Source organism: Ptychodera flava, chromosome 14 (assembly GCF_041260155.1).
Source record: "Ptychodera flava strain L36383 chromosome 14, AS_Pfla_20210202, whole genome shotgun sequence".
Taxonomy (NCBI): domain Eukaryota; kingdom Metazoa; phylum Hemichordata; class Enteropneusta; family Ptychoderidae; genus Ptychodera; species Ptychodera flava.
In genome coordinates this window covers 28,356,517-28,379,885 of record NC_091941.1, presented here as the reverse complement: position 1 = coordinate 28,379,885, position 23,369 = coordinate 28,356,517, and the positions used below count along the sequence as shown (strand labels likewise).

Here is a 23,369-nt window from a genome sequence, read left to right as displayed (position 1 = left end):
CGTTGATTTGACCAAGAAAAGTTAGAGGGCGCAAAGCAAGAGGGCGCCCTTAGAGACGACTGATTCTCTTCCAGGGCCGAAACGACAGATTAAAGTTTTTCGATATCTTTTGAGCTACAGAGAGCGAATAGATGGTTGCATATATATATATATATATATATATATATATATATATATATATATATATATATATATATATATATATATATATATATATATATGCTATATTATATATATGGTAATTGGAAGTATATATATATATATATATATATATATATATATATATATATATATATATATATATATATATGCTGATAAGATTATATATATGGTAATTGGAAGTTAATTACCTCAAAGGAAGAGTTGACTGTACTTTTTTTGTTGGGTCACAATAGACAACAAATTGTATTTAAAAACACATTTTTTTATCTTGTCCAATTTAAGAATTGAGATATATGGGCCTGCAAACAATATTGATATCGTAAAAATTCGATAAATATTTTTGATGACGACACTTTGAGACCAACTCAGATCGTTTGTTTATATATATATATACATATACATATATATATACACACATATATATATACATATATATATAATATATATATTAGAAACTAATGAGAAAAATCACACAACTACATTTGTCTCTATACTGCAAATTTTTGGGGCTTTATAAAAAGACGTATGCGTGTGTGTGCACATATATATATATATATATATATATATATATATATATATATATATATATATATATATATATATATATATATATATATATATGCAATATATGCATAATTTCAAAATTGCTACTGATCACAAAATAGTAGCTATGGTATCTAGCATGTAAGTTATTTCAGACAGATAGCTAAACTCTCAACTTTGCAGTTTCTTGGCCAGTTTGACTCAAAAAAACCATTCCAAATAAAGCTACCTGAAGTCATCAACACAAACTACATGGGTCTGATGTTCAATGTTAGTTTTGATGGCTGAACTCTAGACATTTGTCAAAGGCATCAAATTGTCTATTGTACACGAGGCATTGTGATAGGGAGGGTAATTCATTTGTATTTCCATCTTTTTGGAGATGGAAAAACGTCCACATTCTCAAGAATTAAACAAGCGACATAACACCGGATAGAGCTCTGTTGTGTTAATTGATATGGAGGCAGAGTAAATAAATGCTGTTTTGTTTTGCAAATTAGAAAAGTCAGCTTTATTAAATAAATGGTAAATACAACATATCTAATGCGCGTGGTATACCATTTTATTTTATGTAGCATTTCTGTAGTATTTTATTTTTACCAAATATAAGAAAGATTGCCCAAAGAATACAAAAATTCAAATTTTGCCACAATTTGAAAAATCTGACTTCAGTCATCCTGAGGAACCTGCATATCCAATTTCAGAACAATTTGATGAGTCGTTTCAGAGGAAGTTTTTCCAAAAATTGGAAAAATTGGTAGTGTATCCATGATTTCATAGCGACATAATCACTGATTGTTTGATGCAGATACAGAATGAGGCTCGGTTTGATTTCATTTACGGGAGGGGTAGGGGGAGAGGACAAACGCACTTAGTTTAGATTACCATGCTCATGTTTTAATCATCCACGGCCCCTCAGTGTTCAGATTCAAGACACACAACAAGACAGGTAGGAATTGTCAGAATTTTATTTATTTTACAAATACCTTCTGTCACAAAAAATAATCTACAGCTCAAATGTGCCTTACTGGTGACCCTTACAGAGAGGTCACCCTTATAGTAGTCCAGACCCTATTCTCCGCTTTTGACCTTCATCCAGGAGAGTGGACGAAGGTCAAAAGCTGAGAATAGGGTTTTGCTACCCTTATAGTGGCTGCTGTCAGGTAGTCCTATAAGATTCTACATCTTACAGGGCCTTTGTAGAACAGTCATCTCTTTGATGTGGTCAGCTGAGTGGCCACCTGTTAACGCTCATGTTTTGGTAGAGCGTAGAGCATAGACCCTTTTCTCAAGGGTCTATGGGTAGAGGTACCTGTGCATAGTGGTCAACATTTCTGACTGAAGAACATGTTGACACTGAAAACAAAAGATCAGTTATGATTTGACTGGCTTCATACATATCTATATGAATATGAATATCATGAAATGAAGTCCCATTTTTATTAAACATACGATATTTGTTTGGTGATACTCTGGTTTTAACCATATTCATTATCTAGTAGGTCACCTACCCAACAGTAATACCACACACATTTCTGTAATACCACACTCGTTTCTGTACAAAAAGGCCACCTATGTCACTTCTCCCCTTGTCGTTTGAGTGACCACTACTGAAAAGCTTGATTGTGTTTCAGCCCTATTTTCCTGTGTATACTTCCTACCATACATTTGACGGAATTGATAGGACCAAAATGCTTGGTGGTCGAAATACAAATCAAAGGTTTGTAAGTTCATTTCTGTATCACAAACATTGAATAAACATTGAAAAAAATTGTGTCTGACACAATATTGGTTTACATAACATAAATGAGTGTTAAAAAATCAAATTTGACTTGCGAACTGAATACAGACCTGCAAAGTTGGTAGTACATCTGAGAGTGTAAATTAAAGAAAGTTTGTGAGGAAAAAGTACTTCCTTGAAATTTAGCAGCATATTACAAACATTTTCACAAACAAATAAATCAGCTTATTTCATTCGGAATACACAAATACTGCAATCTGTTTCTGTCGATTTACCTATGTCCAGACTTAACGGCAGTGTAATTTACACAATCGTTGGATGCATGGACAGTTAACAGTTGAACAGTAGAAGGTTTCAATGCCGAGACACTGATTATGAAATCTTCACTCTGACATTTATTAAAATAAAAAAACTTGAAATCAAACAGAAATATGATTGTAACACAGTAATAAATCTTTCTACCCCTCAAAGACATATTTGAACTATCCCCCTCAATATTTTGCAAACGTTTCCACAGATTCCTACTCACTAAAGATGACAGCCACTGTTCTTGTGCTGTCTGGGATTTTAACAGCCAGACTGCGTTTGTACAGTGTGGATGTAGACAGACTTAATTATCAGTCTTCAGTTGATTCTGCCATATTGATGTCAATGTCACAGGCCATAGGGGTGTACGTTGTGCTTCAAACTTTACTCTCTAAGCGTTCTTTCTCTGGATCACCATTTTCTTGATCCGTGATCTCTGTATCCTTTGATGTCGTTGAACATTCCTCCGTTTTGGTTTGCTCACTCTGACTTTGCTCTTCTGGCGTCACGTCTTTTCCCTCGGCCATTTCTTCCTTTACTTCAGTAGCCTCGTCTTTTGCTTCAGTTCCTTCTTTCACTCCAGTAGAGACTTCCTCTACTCCGGTTGTGGCTTCCTTCACTCCAGTAGTGACTTCCTCTACTCCGGTTGTGACTTCTTTGACTCCGGTTGCCACCTCTTTATCTGTGCTCTCTTCCACAGCATCGGGAGATAACACGGCCGATTCAGAGCCAGTTTCATCTTTTGTGACAGTGTCCTCCCCCACACTACCTCCATTTGATCCATCCTCTGTTTCTCTTGCCCCTTCCTCCTTCAAAGTCTCTGCACTTTGTGTGTTTGACTTGTCATTTTCCGCACCTGCCTTCTCCGCATCACTTCCTTGGGAAACCGAGGTTTCCTTTGATACATCTTTAGCTTCGTCATGCTCCTCTGTTTTAGCTATTTTAGCTTTCGGTGACCTGTCTTCAGGAGATGACTTGCTTTCTGATCATAATAGACAACAAAAAAGTTAATTCAGCATTGACAATGTAGTGTAAAGAAACCAAGCTTACACACTGAGAGTGTTCTGTTGTGGGTTTCAGTTGTTTGCTGAAACTACTTGTTCATTAATCCTTTCTACGCTTGACCCATGCTAAGGTTACTGGTCTAACAGCCATTCACAGGATCTATACACTTACAGTCACATAAATTTCAAGGACTTTCAAGGATTTTTTCAGTAATTTTCGAGGACCCTTTTAGTTTCAAAATACCATTTTCCAAATACTTATTTCAACGTATTATTTTTTAAAATCATTTTACATGTCATTTTTATGATATTGCGACTGTTTATCTTGTTATTTTTGAAAATTGTGGGGGATTATCAATTTTCCAGGACTTTCCAGGACTCAAATTTCATTTTAACCCTTGCACCCCCTGTTCCCTGTATACAGGTCCAACTTTACCATAGAAAACAATGGATTTGGGACAAACCATGGTGGTGAAAGGGTTAAAGGACTTTTGCAGCACTTTCCACAAGGCTTCAAATTCAACAACTTTCATTTCAAAACAGTGCCTTTTCTAACCTATGGCATGCATGTTTTCCTGAAATTAATAAAGTCATCAATAATTCCATAAATTTTGAACAATTGTCACTTACAATTTCACAGGATCTGTGTGCAAAATTATTTAGCTATTACAAATGTGCTTTTTTAGTTGTGTACCGATACAGGTGACAAATATCCTATACACATATCCCACACACACCACACGTAGCTATACAACGGTTCATAATCGTACAGGCAAGCTTGGAAATGTTGAACTTTAAAGCACCCAGGTGCGCACAGATGCACACAGATGACTAATGCAAACATTGTTTCTCTTTCATGATTACATTACAGTTTTACAAATGCAAATAAAGTCATAGCTCTATACAAACAATGAGAGGGAGTGGCAAGTTGTCCTTAAAGTTTCTCACTAGACACTCCTAAATTGGCTGCAACTGAAGGACAATAGTTTCCATATATTAATCTTCCAATATTGCTATCTTTTAACCCTTTTCCTGCCAAGTCGGTGAAAATCCGCTTGAAATTCGGTGTAGCTAGAATCTGAGCAGCCACGGCCGTTATCCTGCCAAGGCGGTGGAAATCGGGCTACTTTTTGGTACCCCCTTTCCTGCCTAGTCGACGGAACTACGTGTAGCAAACCCTTGCTCGCGCTAGGGGTCGTTCGAGGACAGGTTTTGGGCGAGGAACGGCGTTTGCTCTCGAAATGGGTTCACAGAGAGTCCAACGACAGGGAAAGGTGCGGAAGCTACCCAGCCAGTCCCCCACCCCGGTGGGGGACTGGTTTTTTTTTGGGGGGACGAGTAGCGTACTTGGCAGGTTAGCACGTTGACGTATTCTAGCGGAGTTTGGGTTAACTTGGCTCTGAGGCACTACATAGATTGCGGCCGAAATTGACCGTCTCGGCAACGCTAATCTGTAAGGCAACCGCCTAAGACCGCCTCAGCTGGCGGTGCAATTTTTTGCCAATGGTGCGAGACGAAAATCACGGACTTGGTCCTGATTGACGGGAAGTGCGGACGGATTTGACGGACTCGGCTTTCTGTAAGGCAACCGCCTAAGACCGCCTCAGCTGGCGGTGCAATTTTTTGCCAATGGTGCGAGACGAAAATCACGGACTTGGTCCTGATTGACGGGAAGTGCGGACGGATTTGACGGACTCGGCTTGATTAGTCCCTGACATGGAACTGATCCGAACGGACTTGAGCGACATTTGTGAAGGGTAACCACCGCTTTTAACCGACTTGTTACCTTCTCGAAAAGACTACCCACTCAGATGTCGGACGTTGTCGGCTGCACTTGGCTCTAGACGTTCAAGCCGTGCAACGAAACACACCGCCTCAGCCTTGCCATTCAGGAACATGGCCTCAAAATTTGATACCATTGTTCACCGACTTGGCGGCTGCGGTTAGGTGCGTGAACCGTTGTTCACCGACTTGTTACGCCTATGTTGTCCCTGTGAAGTTCGGCTAACGGCCGAGTCTAACGGGAGTTGGCAGACCTGTGTTTGGTTTATACCGTAGTATGACCGACTCAGGTAGAGGTACCTGTCGGTATATTCCGAGTTTTACGCACTCGGGCGTCAATGACGGGTCGTCATCACCGCTGATGACGTAGACGTGCTGGCCACGTTATTTGAAGGAGCCATGTTTGCCCAACGGACGAGGCCGAGACAGCTGTTGACAATTTTGGCATCCTTCATCTTTGACCGCCTTAGTTGGGTAAGCCGCTCGGCAGGCGACGGTTATGACCTAAACAAGCCGCTGAAGCACTGTTCGTTGCCGTACAAGAACGAGACGGCCAGTCCATTACTGCTTAATGGGCGATCTGTCGGGTTGGCTTGTCACCGACTTGGATGACAATACGCCCTGCGCAGGCGTACTTAGAAGGGACATGAGGTTAAAGAGACGGGTTTCCACCCGTACTAAACATGGGCTTGGGCCAACGTCCTTGGGTGGCAGGTGCGCATGCCACGTACCCAGCTGGACGGAATGTCAAGTTGAGATGCTAATGACATTGACTATGTTATGCTAAGTGCTCGAGGGATTTGCATCGCAAATGAGTATTATTAGCATATCAAATGGTGCGGACAGGCAATTTACATGACGGGTAGGAATGTCAGCGCCGGTTGGTGGACTGATTGCCGTAGGTCCATTATAATAACAGGTGGATGCATATATTAACACCCCTGCGTCCAATCATGTCCAGGGCTTTGTTTCCCTGTGGCTTTAAAAGGGAGGGACCTGCTAGTCTGTCGACACTGTTCCAGACATGAGCTTGACGGACCGCAAAAGTTTTCTGAAGGCGAGCAGACGACTGAAGCTCAAAGATGCAGAGTCTCCGGGCGGTAGTGGTAGCGATCGTTGTGATGTCCCTAGTAAACGTTCTAAGAAGTCGGGCAAGAAACGCTCCCGTAAGGCGAAGCCATCTCCGGCTGAAAAACCCAGTGGTAAGCGTAAACGTAAGAGCGATCGTTCTGCCGATGAGGATGATGACGGGTCACCGGTTGCCAGTGGTTCTCACCCGGCTGCTCCGGGAGAGACTACTTCACCTGCAGAGACTACATCTGCTCTTGTGGGAGATACTTCACCTGCACAGACTACGTCTGCTGCTGCTAGTGAGACAGTGAGTAATGAGACGGCTGATGCCATTGGTTCTCCCCCGGCTGCTCCGGGAGAGACACCACCTGTTGCTACTATGAGCCCTCATCCTGCGTCAGGAGAGGTTCCTGTGCCCAGTGCGAAAGAGCTTGAGTCCTCGTCATCAGCAGAGGCTGCCGAGCCCGCTCCTGCCATAGTTTCGTGTGCTGCGATGTCCCCGCCGAAAAAGATAGTGCGGAGGGTTCGTTATCAGGATAGCCCACCTGATTTTGAGCCAGATATGATCCTTGATGCCGCTACGGGCGAGTTCAGGCCCAGACGCCCAGACGACGGTGATATCACCGCTGAGTCCGACTCGGAGGTTGACGAGGATGCGGCAGAGGACGATGACTTTTATGACAGGCAGTATGTAGGTGAGGCAAGCTCTGACGACGATGATGACGTTGCTGCTGTGTTGGCGGAGGACGACACCCCTCCTGTCTGGCGTATGTCGGAGACTACCGATGCTAATATATTTGAGGAGACCGATTTTGACCATGAGAGAGGACCGACTTTCACCTTGCCCAGCCACGCCCGTGAGCTCGATTACTTTTTTAAGTTTATTCCAGCTACACTGATCAGATTGGCCAAGGACGAGACTAATAAATACGCCAAATTCCACCAGCGACATATCGCTAGGAAAATAGATAAAACTGGCGTAACGCTGACTACCGAGAGGTGCAGGCGTTCATTGGCGTCTTAGTCTGTATGGGTATCGACCGTAAATCATCAGTGGAGGATTATTGGTCTAGCGATCCCTTTCTGAGAAACCAGGGTATTTCTACTGTGATTACCCGCAGTCGCTTTCAGCAGCTTATGCGATACTTTCATCTGGCAGACCCAGAGAACGATCCACGTCGTGATCCTGATGAGGCACGCCGCCGACGTCGGTGTCAGGAGGATCCCCTGTATAAAATCAATCCATGGATGGAGCCCATAGTTGACCGGTGCGTAAATAATTATAAGATGGGTAGAGAGATCTCCATCGACGAGGGCATGGTGCGATTTAAGGGCCGTTCTAAATTTAAGCAGAGATTACCGCATAAGCCTGATCGAGACGGTTTCAAGATATGGCAGCTGTGCGACTCCACCACTGCATACATCGCTAACTTTGCACCGTACCTAGGTGTGAAATATCGGGATCGGACTGATGGGAGACGGCAGGAGCGAGGTGTGGTGAAAAGAATTACGATGGAGCTGGTCCAGCCATTCTGTGGATATAATCACAGCCTATTCTGTGATAGCCTGTTTAGCACGGTCGTTACTGCTAGAGAGCTGATGGAGACCGGGATCTACATGGTCGGGAGTTTTACCGCGTATGTCGACATGCTATTAACCGCCGTAATCGTCGCACCATGCCCCCTCAATTAATTCCGCCGGGTAAGAGGAAGCGCCTTCCTCTGTCTGTTGGGGATATGAAAGCCACGACCAGAACGGATTCTCGTCTTAACATCACTGCTTATCAGGATAGTAACGCTCAGGTGCTGATCTTGAATACGGTCTATCCACCCTTGGAGTGCGTGCCAGTGGGGGAGGGAGACGAGCGGCGACAAGTGCCTCTGTCGCTGTATAATTATCGCCGTACATGGGAGGCGTCGACCGAGCCAACCAGAAGCGCAAGTACTTTCACACTGGGCGCAAGAACCACAGATGGTGGACATATCTGGCATGTTACCTGATTGATGTTGCCTGGTAAATGCATATATATGCTTCAAGCATGTACACCCTGATAGTAAGCTGACCCATAAGATGTTTCATCTGCGTGTCGGGAAACAACTCATTGGCGGTTATTGTGGGCGATCGCAGCCCAGTGTGAGAGAGGTCGAGGCCACTGTTTCTCTTGCCTCTACATCAATCCACAAAATCAGCCGATGCACGTTGTCAGCCGTTTGGAGGGGCGGCAGAAATGCTGTAAAGTATGCAGCAGAGAGGGTAAGACCACTGCGAGCGGACGACTGTCTGAGACGTCCAAAGGATGTAGTCTGTGGGGTTCATCTTCACGAGGGCGAGTGTTTTGCGGCTTTTCATCATCGCATGATGCTACGAGGTAAGAGGAGCATTGGCGTGCAGACCTCTACTCACACAGCCCCGACGACACCCATCAGCAAGAGAACCCGACGTAAATAACGGACAGGGGACAGCTTCGCCTAACAGTGGCTTGACTGTATTCTTAACACGGACCATGATCACATTTTGAGCACGGTTGTGCCGTTTGTTTGTGCTTTACGATCCCGCTGATTGTAAATTGAAACACGGATTATTTTGTACAATCCCCCAATTGTAATCTTTGTAACACGGACCATGCACTCGGACGTGGAGACAGACTCTGAGATTTATTATTCGGCATAATGTAAATTATTCCCGAAATAAAATACTATCTATGGACGCATATTTTCGTTTGTTTTGTTTAGACGGATTATTTTGTACAATTCCCCCTATTATAATTTTTGAAACACGGATCTGCCACCCCGATAGTAATTTTTTGAAACACGGACCATGCACTCGGACGTCGAGACAGACTCCGAGATTTATTGTTCGGCATAATGTAAATTATTCCCGAATAAAATACTATCTATGATCGCATATTTTCGTTTGTTTTGTTTTTACCCCCACTTTCGTTTTTGGCAGATCCGTAAGGACGCTATAGTAATGGATGAACGTGCGTTGTATCACGTGGGAGGGGCACAGCCCAACGGAGGCTGTGCTCGTGCGACGTAGACGTTGTACCAACCATCTGTCGTTGGGGTTAGTGCATAGAGCAGTTGCACTGTCCAGAGCTAAGGTGGTACAAAACTGCACCTTAGTAACAACTGCACAACTAACGTGTTAGGAAACGGTAACACTAACGAGCTAAGTGTTCACTGAACTGGCCAAACTACGTACACGCCTTCCTTCAATGGCGGAACTATGTCGTTGACACTACGTCAAAGCAGACTGCACTGTGCGACTCTTCCAAGTCGTTCAAAGTACGTGGCCAAGTGACACAACCCAGGGAAACAGGACAGGTTTGAGGGTGCTGCCGCACCCATAGCACTAACCCCTGGGTCTTCTACTAACCCACGAGAGAGGTGACGTTTCCCCGGTGTGGCCGTGCGTGCCGGCGAACGAGCTTTACTTCCGCGAAAGTAAGCTAGAAAAGGGCATAAAAGTGCACGTCCCCCGGGGCAAACAACGCCCGTGACCTCGTCATTTTCTGGACACAACCTCATCAGCGATTGCCCCTCTATACGGGCATGCAAAAATTTTTGAAGTCTAACACGTATATGGTCGGTAATCGTACCCCGAAAATGCGGTATTTTCCCGCCAAATGCCTGGCAGGAAAGCGTGCAGGAGAGCCTATCTTCTGTAGACACGGAAAAGGGGGCCGGTTTTGACCGACTTGGCAGGATAACGGACAGGGGCGCTCGGCAGGAAAAGGGTTAATGACACCCCACAAACGTGTACAATACCACACAAGAAAAACAAATGTTTAGGCATTTGAATGATGTCACCACTTTTCAATATGCCCCTTTCCTAACAGTGAATGCACATTGGGTCTGCTGTAACATGGAGTCTATGATTGAACCTGGGGATTGAACCTCTGAACTGGACCACTGAATCAACAAGTCTTCTGTTTATTTTTCTTTTACTCATTTAATGAGTCATGGGTTACGACAGCCTATGAAAGATTCCATACATCTTCCCTGAACGATTGTGACAAATGATGAAAAGATGCTGCAATATGTGGTGTGAACTACCCACTCAAGTCACCTAGTAATGGTGCTTCAGAAAATATTCTGAGTGGGAAAGGCCATCTCTGTGGCAACCTGATATGGTTGTGGCAATCAGACCTTGTTCAGGATCGCATTTGTGTAACATAAACTTAAAGGCCCGGGCTGGGTATAAATAGCTACCTGCCCCTGTTGGAGTTAGTTCATGCAAAGCCTGGCTTAGGTAACGTCACATTCGATCGCTCTGTGAAAACCATGCCAAAATGGTCACAGGCAAAGAAACTTAATTGTGATACCTGATAATTTGGATTCCTCCTCTTCAATTTGTACATTACTTTCTTTAGATGTTGAATCATCCACTGGAAAGTACACAGGCATCCATTCTTCATACAATCTCACATCATTTTTTAAGAACAGGCAGAAAATTATTCTGTCAACCTGGAAGAAAGTGAAAAAACAAAGTGGCTTATTCTAATTGCTCATTTTCACCTCACTTCCCTGTGAAGAGTTCAAGATTTCCAAAGGAACATGAATTGATCGTATCACATGCTGGTGAATGTGTTATGTGCTGCCATGTTCATGCTGTGGTACACATATATTGTTCACAGTAGAATGCACCTCTGGAATAGATATTCGTCTCAGATTTTCATAATTCTTTTCTGATCTACCCCTTGTGTGGGTTCATTTTAAAGCTGTCGGAGTAAGAAAAATTTTCCCCATATGTTTTTTTCGAAAAACATAACTTTAATTTTTCCCCATAAAGTCAACACAGGGTAGCGGCCATTTTGAATTTTAAATATCGGTAAATGTTAGGTAATATGTTTATCTTACCAAACTTTGCACGGTGACCCCTGATTTGTATTCTTGGTTGGTAAGAGAATGGTCGAAAGTTTCATTTAGGAAAGTTTGAGCAAAAGTTTAAGTCTTTCACTTTTGAGGTGCATACTACCTTAAGTAAACGTGAAATAGGATTATAGAGCTACATTTGCACTTTTTATTTTTGACTGTTCATGCAAACTCCTGCAATCACTATAAAAAAGTCACAAAACAGAAATAATGTCTGTTTCATACAACTCTAGGGACAGTTTGATATGTTGGCCCCATTCTTCAGAAAAAATGTTCCAGTCCCCTTCTGTGATGCTGAATTCGCCATGTGGGAAATGGGGTGAGGTGATTTCATTGGAGAAGGTTGAACGAGATGAATATGGCACAAGCTATACTTACCAGATCAGCGTTTTTGTCAGTTTCTAACCAATCTCTGACTGTCTGGATTGCAACTTGAGCTGCCTTCTCACCAGGATAACCTGAAACGAGGGAGAACCAGATGTACAAACAATATTTTTTGGACAATTCTTGAAATTTTATGGCAAAACATTGTAGGACTGTGATTCAAGAATTACAGTGAATGTATGAGAAAAACAACACAAATTTTGCAAATAAAAGCCAATAGTTTGACAGTACTCCCTAAAGTTAATAGTTACTGCAGAGATACAGCTTTCTAAATAACGTTCTCTATAAAGTCACTACAAACTTCATAAAGGAATATTTGCTACATGGAGTTGAGAAAGCTAAAATTGATCATTTGTGATCTTGGAAATTTTTTCCTTCATCTACCTACCATAGACCCCCGTTGATACGCAAGGCATTGCAAGAGACCTCAGCTTGTTTTCTTTGAGTATCATTAAACATCGTTCATAGCAGCTTTTGAGTTTTGATTGGTTTTCTCCAATTGGACCAACTGTATGGATAACATCTACATGGAGTAAAATGGGAAAAGAAATGAATACAGCATTGTTTGCCATTGCAGTAAAAACAAATCAATTTATCCTCATATAAAAACACCCATTGACATAATTATCAACAAACTGTATCCAGCTTGTGATGTACATTTGATATTATCCTTCGACATTTTAGATTTTTGACATGTATTTACAAAATGAACAGTTAAAGTGATAGCATTGTTGCTAAAGCTTGTTGGCAGGGTTAAGTTTTACTTCACTACCAGGTGTTGCAGCTTTATATTAATTCTTAGGCCAAAAAAAATAAATTGTGCTGTTCCAATAACATGGTTTTCAAAAAAAGGGTAGGTAGGTAGGTAGGTAGGAATTTTTTTTGGCAAAATATTTTTTATTTTTAAATATGCATTCTCCAGGGGTTCAGGGCGATCAAACACTGGCCACATCATTTCTAGAAAAACGTATCATAGATATAAAACGCAAAAAAACACATAAAAGACATCCTCGTTCAAGCAAAACTCAAATGCCAAGTAACAAACGCATGATTTTATGGGTTTCTTCTTTCCTTTTTTTTACTTCCGTGTTTACGTAGCTCTAAAAAGTTTAGGATCAGCAGATAAAAAATAGGGTAGGTCAGGTTATTGGAACAGCACAATTTTTTTGTTCAGCCTTACAGTAATATTGAGTTAGACCTATTTAGTGAGATATTGGGATATCTCTAATGACCAGAAGTGTCAGAAATGATACATCTTTTCATGAACAAAAGCTACATAGTTCAATAGGTATTCTCTCATTCTCTGAAAACTACATTTCTTTGCGATGGTACATAGCACAATGCACCATGGATAAAGTTTAAGATAAACTACAGCTTTTACTGCAAACTCTCATAGACTTTGCCAGCATTGAAATGAAAACTTTAGAAATAAGTTTAAACATTCAATAACTCTGAAAACTTACGTTTGGCTGGCAGCTTGTACCCTGCAAGGACAAACAAAAATTGTTTCATAAAAAAGTCGTTGTTGTTCAATCATCCTGAAATAGTATCATACCCAGAATTTGTCAGTTGGGAAGTGACAGACCTGTAATTGTTACACTTATATGAATACAACTGAATTTATTTACAGAATATATGATTCTTATAGTATAGTTTCCTTGCAATGCATGATCAGATGAGCTTTTTTGCATGGTAGTTTTGATTTATAGTGAAAGGACAAAGCATGCAAAGAAACTTACATCCATAATTCAGGGACAGGACTTGTACTCTGAAATTTGCTATTATAGGGTCAATATACACACAGAAATTTAAAATTCGAGTAATTTTCAAGGACATTTTGAGGTAAAAAAATAAAATGTTCAAGATATCATTTTTACGATACGTCATTTTGATATGTCATTTTGCATTTCATTTCTAGGATATCCAGACTGATCATTTTGTCATATCTGTTAATTGTGAGTCAATTATCAATTTTTCAAAACTTTCTAGGACTTGATTCCATTTTCAAGGATTGTTCCAGCAGGCTTTAAAATTTAATGACTTTCCAGGAGCATGCGGACCCTGCTACCCCTGATCACTTCAAATAAATATCACCTTCCTCACACCACAGACCTGAGAGAAAATTTCTATGGTCTATGCTCACACTTGTTGATTTACCCTGGTTGCACAAATATTTGCTGCAAGGTCAAATGAACACATCATGATGTCTTGCATTTACAAATTTTATCTGAAAGTGCTGAGTAAAAATACTGGACAGCACATATCATTTGACCACAGTTGTCGCAACATATAAACTTTTCCCTGGGCACATGATTGCCATATGTATGACAACAGCCATTCAGTATTCCAACTACACTGTCCAACTTATCTAAATTCTCTAACTACACTGTCCAACTGACCTAAATATCTCACCTGAGGTAATCTTAGCATCACCAGTTTCACAACCATCGAGTAGGGTGCACTCCTTTTTCAGAAAGGATCCTGCCGCACTGTGAATGCATCCGTCCACTTGGTGATGGGTCATTCAGGGACACAAACAGAAGAAAATAGCAATTAAAACAGATGAATATTTACCTTCTAATATGGATACCAGTCAGGTATTTTCAGGTATTCTCTTTTTCAATGATGTAGAAATACCATTATTTCATGACAGGAAAATTGAGGCCACTTGATGTGTTATGTGAAACATTTTGCCTTGCAGAAACTATAGCCATTAATTATGCAGCAACAGAACTCAAACTCTTTACAGACATGGTGTAATGAAGACAAAATATACTTACCTCCACCGCCTCCCATAAGACTAGAATTGGCGGCATTGCCAATGGCATCAATTTCCAGCACTGTGATATCACCCCGCCAGATTGATACCTTGCTATTTAGATTGTCATCGACAGATCGCTTGGGCTCCCTTTTCTTTCCCGGGTTGATAAATATTTTCCTTAGAAGAGTGCATGCAATACAGATCAATGGCATTCCTGTTTTGCACTGTCATACATACAACACGGCAAAGAGCAACACCATGATTCAAATTTGGCATCGTTATCACAAAAAATACATACATCTAATCATCGGAATAGAGATCAATGTATGCGGTAGAACAAAATGTTAAAGGCACATGAGCTGCAACTTTTGACATTATTTTCATGATTTTATATTTAGATTAAAATTAGTTCATAGAGATGTTCTTACTCAAAGATGATTACTGAAGTAGAATTATCCACTGAGTGGGACTGCATGGGGAGGTTTCAGTAAGACAAATAATAAACGGGTGCTGCACCCAAATATGGCCGCCTCCATGCAACTACATGATAAACAGTGTGAATGGTGCATGTACACATTATTTGAATCTTTACAAATACAACATGGTGCAACCGACTGAATGGACGGGAAAGGGATTCACTTCCCTTTGACAAAAATTCTCCGTTTTTCACCTAATATGACAAAAGTTTTTAAAATGGCAGGAAATTGAAAATGAACAAAACTCTGTTCAATTTTTTGCCTATTCTGCCACAAGGAAATGTTGTTGAGGCATAGTCAATGACTATATCGTTCAATTTGTAGATTGCAATGAATATCTGAGGAAGTTGGAGATGCCTTGACGTTGGATAAATTTCGCAGAGTTGTAGCTCATGGGCCTTTAAGCAAATACGATTTATATCATGCTCTGTGTTTTTCTGAAATTTTGTTTGAAAAACTAAATCCATGGTAATACACAAGAAGGACAGTAGTGTAATTGAATACAAATTCTGGTCATTATTAGAAATTACAATATAATTCTAGACAGATCACTGATTGTTTTGTATGATAATTGTACCATAGATGATACAGTTACATACTTCCACCAGTTGCTTGCATACATATTACATACACCATTGTATCTCTTTTTTGTGTAGCACAGTAACACATGGAACATACCTTCCCTTGTTTTCTTGGGCTTACTACTAATATAATCTGACCATGTTGGAATTTCTTTAAGAGTCTTGAAATTTCGACCACATTTGTATAGCTGTTGCTTTTCTGCTAACCGCATTTCAGCCAACGATGCTATCACACAGAAATGTAAAATACGAAATGCTGATGAAATTGACAAATAAATACTGGAAAGGTCTGATACATCTGTGTGTATGAAGTACAATATGAACTTGTACATTGAACACCTCTTTGGGTTGTCAATGTGAAACTCTTTAACCCCATTTCTCTGTGAAAAGGTCCAACTAAACCTGAGAATACATGAGATTTGTTACAATATTCACTGCTGTAGAGAGATTGGGGTTGTTAGTGTTTTCATATCTGCAAAACATCGAAATCCAAAACAGGAAAGGTAACTCATGACAGGTACATGTACACAACTGGACTGATCTTGGAATAAAATTGTCTTACCTCAAAGTGTTTCTAAACCCAAACCTACATTCTCAACCCAAACCTAAATTCTAGAGTGATGTAATTCACGACAATTAAAAACATTGCCTTCTGTTCAAAACATCATAACATGTGCATTGTATGTACAGTCCACGGGGCAAGCATCTATAGTTGTAGAAAAAACCTAATACATCAATGGACTGCAGATTAAGTAGCACTAGTGACTACTGCATATATCTTCTAAATCAGCGATGGTAGTAATGAAAACATGGGATGCTATGTAATCCCAAGTCTTGTGAGATGTTCTACATATGGAAGCGAGTGTTTAACCATTTACCTGCCAGACAGTATCATTTCCCCATCTGCCAAGTAAGCAAAAAGCGCTATTGAGCCAAAACTATATGTATTTACACCCACTTGGCCCGGCTTGGTATGTTAATTTTTATAGCAACTTTAGTCTGAAAAAATCATGTTTACAGTGTCTCTGTCTTCAGAGACCTTCAAATCTTCAAATCATTGTTAAAATGCACTATATGGGACATGTTTTGCTTGACTAGTTTTAACCAACTTGGCCTGATGATGAAATATGAACTTGGCAGGAAAAGGGTTAATGGAATAAAACTTGCACACCTTTCTTCTTTTCGACCTCCTCTTTGATATGGGTCCGATCCCCACCGGTCCTGGTTCCCTGCGGTTGGCTTTGGCTGCGATACATCTGATACCTCCCAACCGGGTCCTGTGGCTGGTTGCTACTATAGCCGCGACTCATTAGATAGCCACCACCTTGCTGACCCTGTGGTTGTCTGCGACCGCTATCTTCCCGGTCCCGGTGTTTCCCGTCAGTTGTACGCTGCGTTGACATTGTGATTGTGCGTGTAGTACTACTAGTATTCGAAAGAATATGGACACTTGGAGTAGCACAAAATCCAACCGAGATATGTATTCGTCTGCTTCGCGAGGTGTTGTCAACCCAGCGGGGATGAGCACATGTGGATGTGACAGATCTCCTAAAAACACCTACTGCCTGTTTTCCTTGGTGTAACATGTAAGAAGTCCTGCAAGTGCGAACACGACGGATGCAGTCTGCAACGCAGTTGGGTCGTCTGCCGGATACGCTGTTGGGATGACATGTTAGGTGACATATAGCCCCTTAACTTAGTGTCATTTTCAAAATCTTCTCTTGAGGAAACCCAACTTTTCGACCGTTACGCAGTCCAATAACAAAAACGACGCGCACTTGGATACAAACTGGGGCGTACTTGTCTGTCTGATTTGTCTCGAAAGCCCGCGCTGTCGCCAAACAACTAGTAATGAGGCACATGTGGCATGCCATCTCACACAACACTGTTAAGTTGGGTACTCAGTAAAAGTTGAACGAAGGGCCAAGGTGTTGCAGTGTTGTACCTGCCGTAAACTTGACATCCGTGATTTTACCGATAAAAATGCAGAAAATGACACTCAGTCGAAAATACAACATTGTTCAAAGCGGCAATGCCTATACTATCGCTTGACGATTTCGGAACTTGCCCTGTAGATGATGCCCATACTACAGAAGACAGAGACAGGGAAGACCTGTTGGATGTACATGTACCGGACGTTTGGCGGCGCTTCGCCACAAAGACACGATCACTGAATCGAAGCGGCTCACTCAAAGAACTTGTATAGTAGTAAAAAATCTAAAACTATGATATTATCTTCCGTATAATAAAATGACAAGCATGTAGGCCGGGGCGTCCAATAAGCTTGTATAGTAGAAAGCCCTTTTTATCTACTTCTACGGTATATTGGACGCCCTAGCCTATGTCACAAACAACTCATAAATGTTCATCCATGAGGAAAAAGTACCCCGGGTTTTCTGTGAGTTGCAGTCTTATGCTCTGAAATCGATAATTTATGACCCAATGCATTCCTGTCAAACAACATGTAGGCCTATGTAATATCCGCTGCGATAGGCTGCGATATGCTTATATGCGGATGTACCGCGATAAGTATGTCTCGTGACCGTAGGCTTAAAACGTGATGTATCAGATATTTACTACTACATAATAAGGCCAAGAAAAATAAAGTTTGTTTCTCATCCTCGCGCGCGTCAATTTAGACCCGCCGCGTCAACCTTTTTTTCTGCTCATGAGGAAATAAAATGAAAAAAAAACCCGCAAAAATACGCGACGATAGTGCATAAGACAGTGCTGTATAAAACAGAACTGTAAACAAAATAACTTATACGAACATTCCATTCAGAACTGTTTACATATGTCACTGTTAAGCTGTCAAAACTGTGCATTGGTGCACTAAAAGTCAAACCACAGAACTGTTGCTATACAAAATACTAAAGCAACACTGCTGTGCATTTATCCCTGCGTGCATTCCTAATAATTGTTTTCGTGTTTTTGCGCGTTCTTGTTGGTTGAAGAATAAAAAAAAATTGAGAAGAAAAAAATAGTGTCACCGCATCATTTTTGCCATATGTCTAGGATGAGAAACAAACTTTTTACTTTTCTTGGCCTAAAAAGTTCCCAGGTTGCACATTGTCGCCCCAGATTTTTCTGCCCGCCGTTCTCGAATACCAGATCTCAGAAGGATGCGTTTTTTTTTCGCCCTCGCGTTCTCTGTACAGTCAAAAACACGATGATGCACAAATTAGATGCTAAAAAATTATATTTTTCACGAAAAATGCGATTTTTCCCATGCTCTCGCGAGATCTCGCAATTTCATGCAGTGCTTTTAATCGCCTGTGCCCCAGCCAAATTCTATCGACGGGACAAAATATCCAGCAAAATGGTATTTCCGGGACAGAACTTCACATGCTTTCTCTCGAGAGTCGTACAAGTAACATCGCTTATCTTAACTGGCTTAAAACATTTTCTATCAGGTAACATTGATTCCGATTTCTCTGTCCCCAAGGGACGACGTGTTTGATGCTGATCATACCAGATGTACGTGTCGCCCGGCACTCGCCCCTATTTGGCACTCGAAAAAAAATCGGCGAAATGAAAATTATAAACGCGTGTCAAGTGCACCTAGCCATTTTCATTATACTCAAAATATTAATTAGTATTCTAATGATGACGTGAAAAATCCGAAGTTCCCGTGAATCAGTGTAAATACAGTCAACAGTGACCACGCAATGTCAGTGGGGTGAGTCACCCCTTGATGGTGTCCAATCCTTGCCAAACTTTTGGGTTCGTTTGATAAAAGACGACCTTTCGGTGAAAATCGGTCGAAAATTACTGAATCCACGATCCTTCCGGGTTTAGAAACTTAAAAGGTCGCTTATACTGGTCCAAAATTATTATATTCCTGTGACGCGAACAAGAGGTAGAGAAGAAATACCCTCGATGCGACTTGCGCGGGTAGTTTTCCCTGCGGTTTACAAGGTCAAAGAACTTTCGCAAGAGCGTGCGTGTAAATCGCGCATTGCTCGCTGCATCTGTCTGGCCTGCCGGCGGACCGTGATAGCGCGACATGTACGAAAGAGAGTGAGAGAAAAAAAACGCCTTCCAAGAAATTAGTTTTTGGATCCCATTTCTATAAATGCCTATCAATTCAAGTATGTATGGCATGGTAAGCTCGCTGTACAATAGCCTGGGTCCGTGGTTAATTATGAAGGGAAAGTTGTATCGGCGGCGCTCTGACACGTTGACCTGATGAGGTATCATAGTGTTTCAGCACGCAAAGCTTGGCATACATTGTGTGCCCATTATTCTGCCGTCGTGCTATAAACTGTACTCAAGCTTCTTCACTAGACGGCTTTCGTACGACTACTGGAGTTGCAAAATTGTGAGAAAAAATGTCGCAAACAGCTTTAGTTTGTAGTTTGAAATACTAAATTCTTGAATGAATACAAATGAATGAAGGCAAAAATTTGATGAAATTTGTTCAATGGCAATGCTGTATCATTGACATTGGAATGTATCCAGAACTACCAAGTTTACAAATATGTAGACTAGTGTAAATAAATTTTGCATTTATTTGAATATATAGGGGTGCCTAGATTTAAACATTTGATAAACATTATTTGTTGCTTGGTATGCTTTTCGCAAAACTGGTCAAGAATGAATGAATGAACATCAAGGTGTGAAAGTTTTAATATGATTTCTAGCCATATTTATGACCTCCGCCCAGTACCAATGACCGCAGACACATTACACACTTGATATGCCAGGGAACAAAAATTAAATTTATTTGATCAGGGTTTTTTTCATTTTTAACAACTAATTAAAGATCAGAAGGGAATTGATAGAACATTCCAAAGTCTCCAACTATTCTGTAAATTAGAAACAAAATACACAACAATCATAAATGGCCTAATCATGTCATGGTCTCAAAGCTAATTTTGTAAAACGGTTTACCCATAAATTGCTGTTTTGGGAACGTGCAAATTTGTAGTCAACTTGCTTTATATTTCAGGCGGGATAACCATGTTGCGAGATATCTTGCCGATAAAAATGACTCCGAACCAACTTTAAAATTTACAAAAGAAAACTGCATGTGAAAATATATGCATTTTCTTTTTGGATATCGATATCGATGTTGGCGACAAATTTCATCTTAGGCCCCTGACCCATCATGCCAAGGCACTTCAGCAATTTTGGATCTGACGCTTCTCAAATATTTTTGTAGCATAAAGGTCTTACACGACACAATCGGGAACTATTTCATTCAGCAGGGTTCTGCGAAGCATCTTCCCATGTGTCCGTCCGGCCAGGAACCGTGATAGCACGACATATACGAAAGAGAAAAAAAAAACGCCTTCCAAGAAATCAGTTTTTGGATTCTATTTCTATATAAATGCCTATCAAGTATGCATGGCATGGTAAGCCCGCTGTACAATACTCTGAGACGGTGTTTATTTATGAAGGGAAAGTTAGTTGTATCGGCGCTCTGACACTGCCTTCCAGTATCTATATGGTCTGCCCGCTCCCTAATCCCCACAACAATTCAAGCTCCCCACTGCCCTCTCCCCACTAATGAAATTCCCCATCGCCCGCTAGGCAACCCAGATCAACGCAAAACCATGCGAACAGCTAGCGGTATTCCTCGGAACATTGCTCCCCTAAGTTAGATGCTTAATATCCCCTCAAGTTCTATCAACCACGGCTTTCCCGTCCCTCTACGTCAAAAATTGTCAAAAGTTTTCTCCCCGCCTACTGAAAAAACGAAATTTCTTCCCCGCCCACTGTAAATATTAACGTTTTCTTCCCGCCCGCTGATTAGTTTTCAATTTTGCCCTCCCGCTAAAAAACTGCGCACGAACACTTTTTTGCACGAACAGCTTAGTTGGCTGCACCTGATACTGCCGTCGTGCTATATAAACCGAATTTCTCTTCGCTCGTTAGTTGGCTTTAGAAAGACTACTGGAGTTGTAAAATTGTGAGAAGAAATGTCCCAAACGACTAAGTTTGTAACTTGAAATACTGAATTCATGAATGAATACAAATGAATGCAGACAAAAATCAACAGATATGAAATTTTGTTCAATGCTGTATCATTGATATCGGAAATATACTGATTCAGATGTCTAGAAATAAGCTTACCAAGTTTTACAAATATAGTGTAAGTAAATTTTGCATTTATTTGATTATGTAGGGGTGCCTAGATTTACATATTTCTTAAAAATTATTTGTTGCTTGGTATGTTTTTCGCAAGAGTGGCGCAGAATGAATGACAGAATGTCAAGGTGATTTGGTGTGGAAGTTTTAATATGATTTCTAACCATATTTATACGAGTTCCACCCAGTACCCATGACCACAGACACATTACACACTTGAGATGCCAGGGATTTTGCAAAAATTTAATTTATTTGATCAGTTTTTCTTTTTCATTTTAAACAACCAATTAAAGATCACCTTGGAAGGGAGTTGAATGACAATTCAAAAGTCCGTAACTATTTCTGTAAATTAGAAACAAAATACACAACAATCATAAATAGCTTAATCATTTCATGGTCTCAAAGCTAATTTTTAAATTGCTATTTTGGGAATGTGCAAATTTGTAGTCTACTTGCTTTATATTTTAGGCGGGATAATCATTTTGTGAGATATCTTGCTGATAAAATGACTCACGAACCAACTTTACAATTTACAAAGAAAACTGTGAAAGTATAATGCATTTTCTTTTTAGATATCTATGTTGGCGACGAATTTCACCTTTTAACCCATCATATCAAGGCACTTCAGTAATTTTGGATCTGACGCTTCTCAGTCATTTTGGTAGCGCACAAAGCTCTTACACAATGTAATTGGGAACTATTTAATTCAGCAGAGTTCTGCGAAGCATCTTGTTCCAGAATGATATATGTTTATCACACCCTATTGGATAAGTTTAGACCAGTTGCTAACCCAAAGGGTGGGTAATGATGATTGCATGAGGATTCTTCTAACCATAGACCCTCGAGGTTTCTCGAGGGTCTATGTTCTAACGTACTTTTCATCAAGTTATTAAAAAATATGTCAAATAAACTGTGCCAAAACACAGGACGTAAAATAGACTACAAATGCAAATGCAGACAACTATACATGCGATAAAGGATTGGAAATTCAATATATATATATATATATATATATATATATATATATATAATGTTTATTCAGTAATATAGGCCACCGGCCTTTCTTACAATTCTTGTAAAAATAATACAAACAAATTTAGGGGCAGTTATACATTATTGCTCGTGGATAATAAGTTTTCTCTTCGGCTGAAACTATAAAAGATGAACTTAGATAAATTGATACTGTACTAGGATGTTGTGAACTGAGAAGATTCACAAACTTCGTTTCTGTTGGTAAGTCATGACAGTAAGACGGAAGAAAACGTTTTCTTATGTCACTATACGCTGGACAAGCTAAACAAAAATGAAACTCGCTTTCTATTTGATTGTCATTACACAACTGGCAAACTCTGGCTTCCCTTGGAATATTTTCAAATCGACCACTCTCAATACGCAAGTTATGATTCGACACTCGAAATTTACATAGAGCTCTTCTAAATATCTCCACGTTAATAACACATAACTATTTCTCAAGCACAAGGTTATTTTTATAAAGGCGATATGAATCTAACTTGGAAGTATTGTGAAGGTTCGTGTTCCATTGTTGGAAGCCAATATCAAAAGGTCTTTGCTTAAATGCAGATAAGAA

At 40.5% G+C, this 23,369-nt stretch overlaps 1 protein-coding gene across 2 annotated transcripts; it reads right to left on the bottom strand.

Moving 5' to 3' along the window:
* Positions 1 to 1,655: 1,655 nt before the first annotated feature.
* On the bottom strand, positions 1,656 to 17,389 carry LOC139150035 (ADP-ribose glycohydrolase MACROD2-like). 2 transcript variants are annotated; one of them, XM_070722183.1, is made up of 9 exons: positions 16,860 to 17,389; positions 15,786 to 15,914; positions 14,651 to 14,808; positions 14,283 to 14,378; positions 13,334 to 13,354; positions 12,259 to 12,393; positions 11,865 to 11,944; positions 10,937 to 11,078; positions 1,656 to 3,734 (listed from the first exon to the last, which is right to left on the bottom strand). In XM_070722183.1, the coding sequence occupies exons 3-9, from the start codon at positions 14,664 to 14,666 to the stop codon at positions 3,130 to 3,132; spliced, it is 1,095 nt and encodes a 364-aa protein (XP_070578284.1). In that variant the 5' UTR covers positions 14,667 to 14,808; positions 15,786 to 15,914; positions 16,860 to 17,389; the 3' UTR covers positions 1,656 to 3,129. The 2 variants fall into 2 exon arrangements, with proteins under 2 accessions (XP_070578284.1, XP_070578283.1); XM_070722182.1 differs by lacking the exons at positions 15,786 to 15,914; positions 16,860 to 17,389 and having other exon boundaries at positions 14,651 to 14,982.
* Positions 17,390 to 23,369: the final 5,980 nt, after the last annotated feature.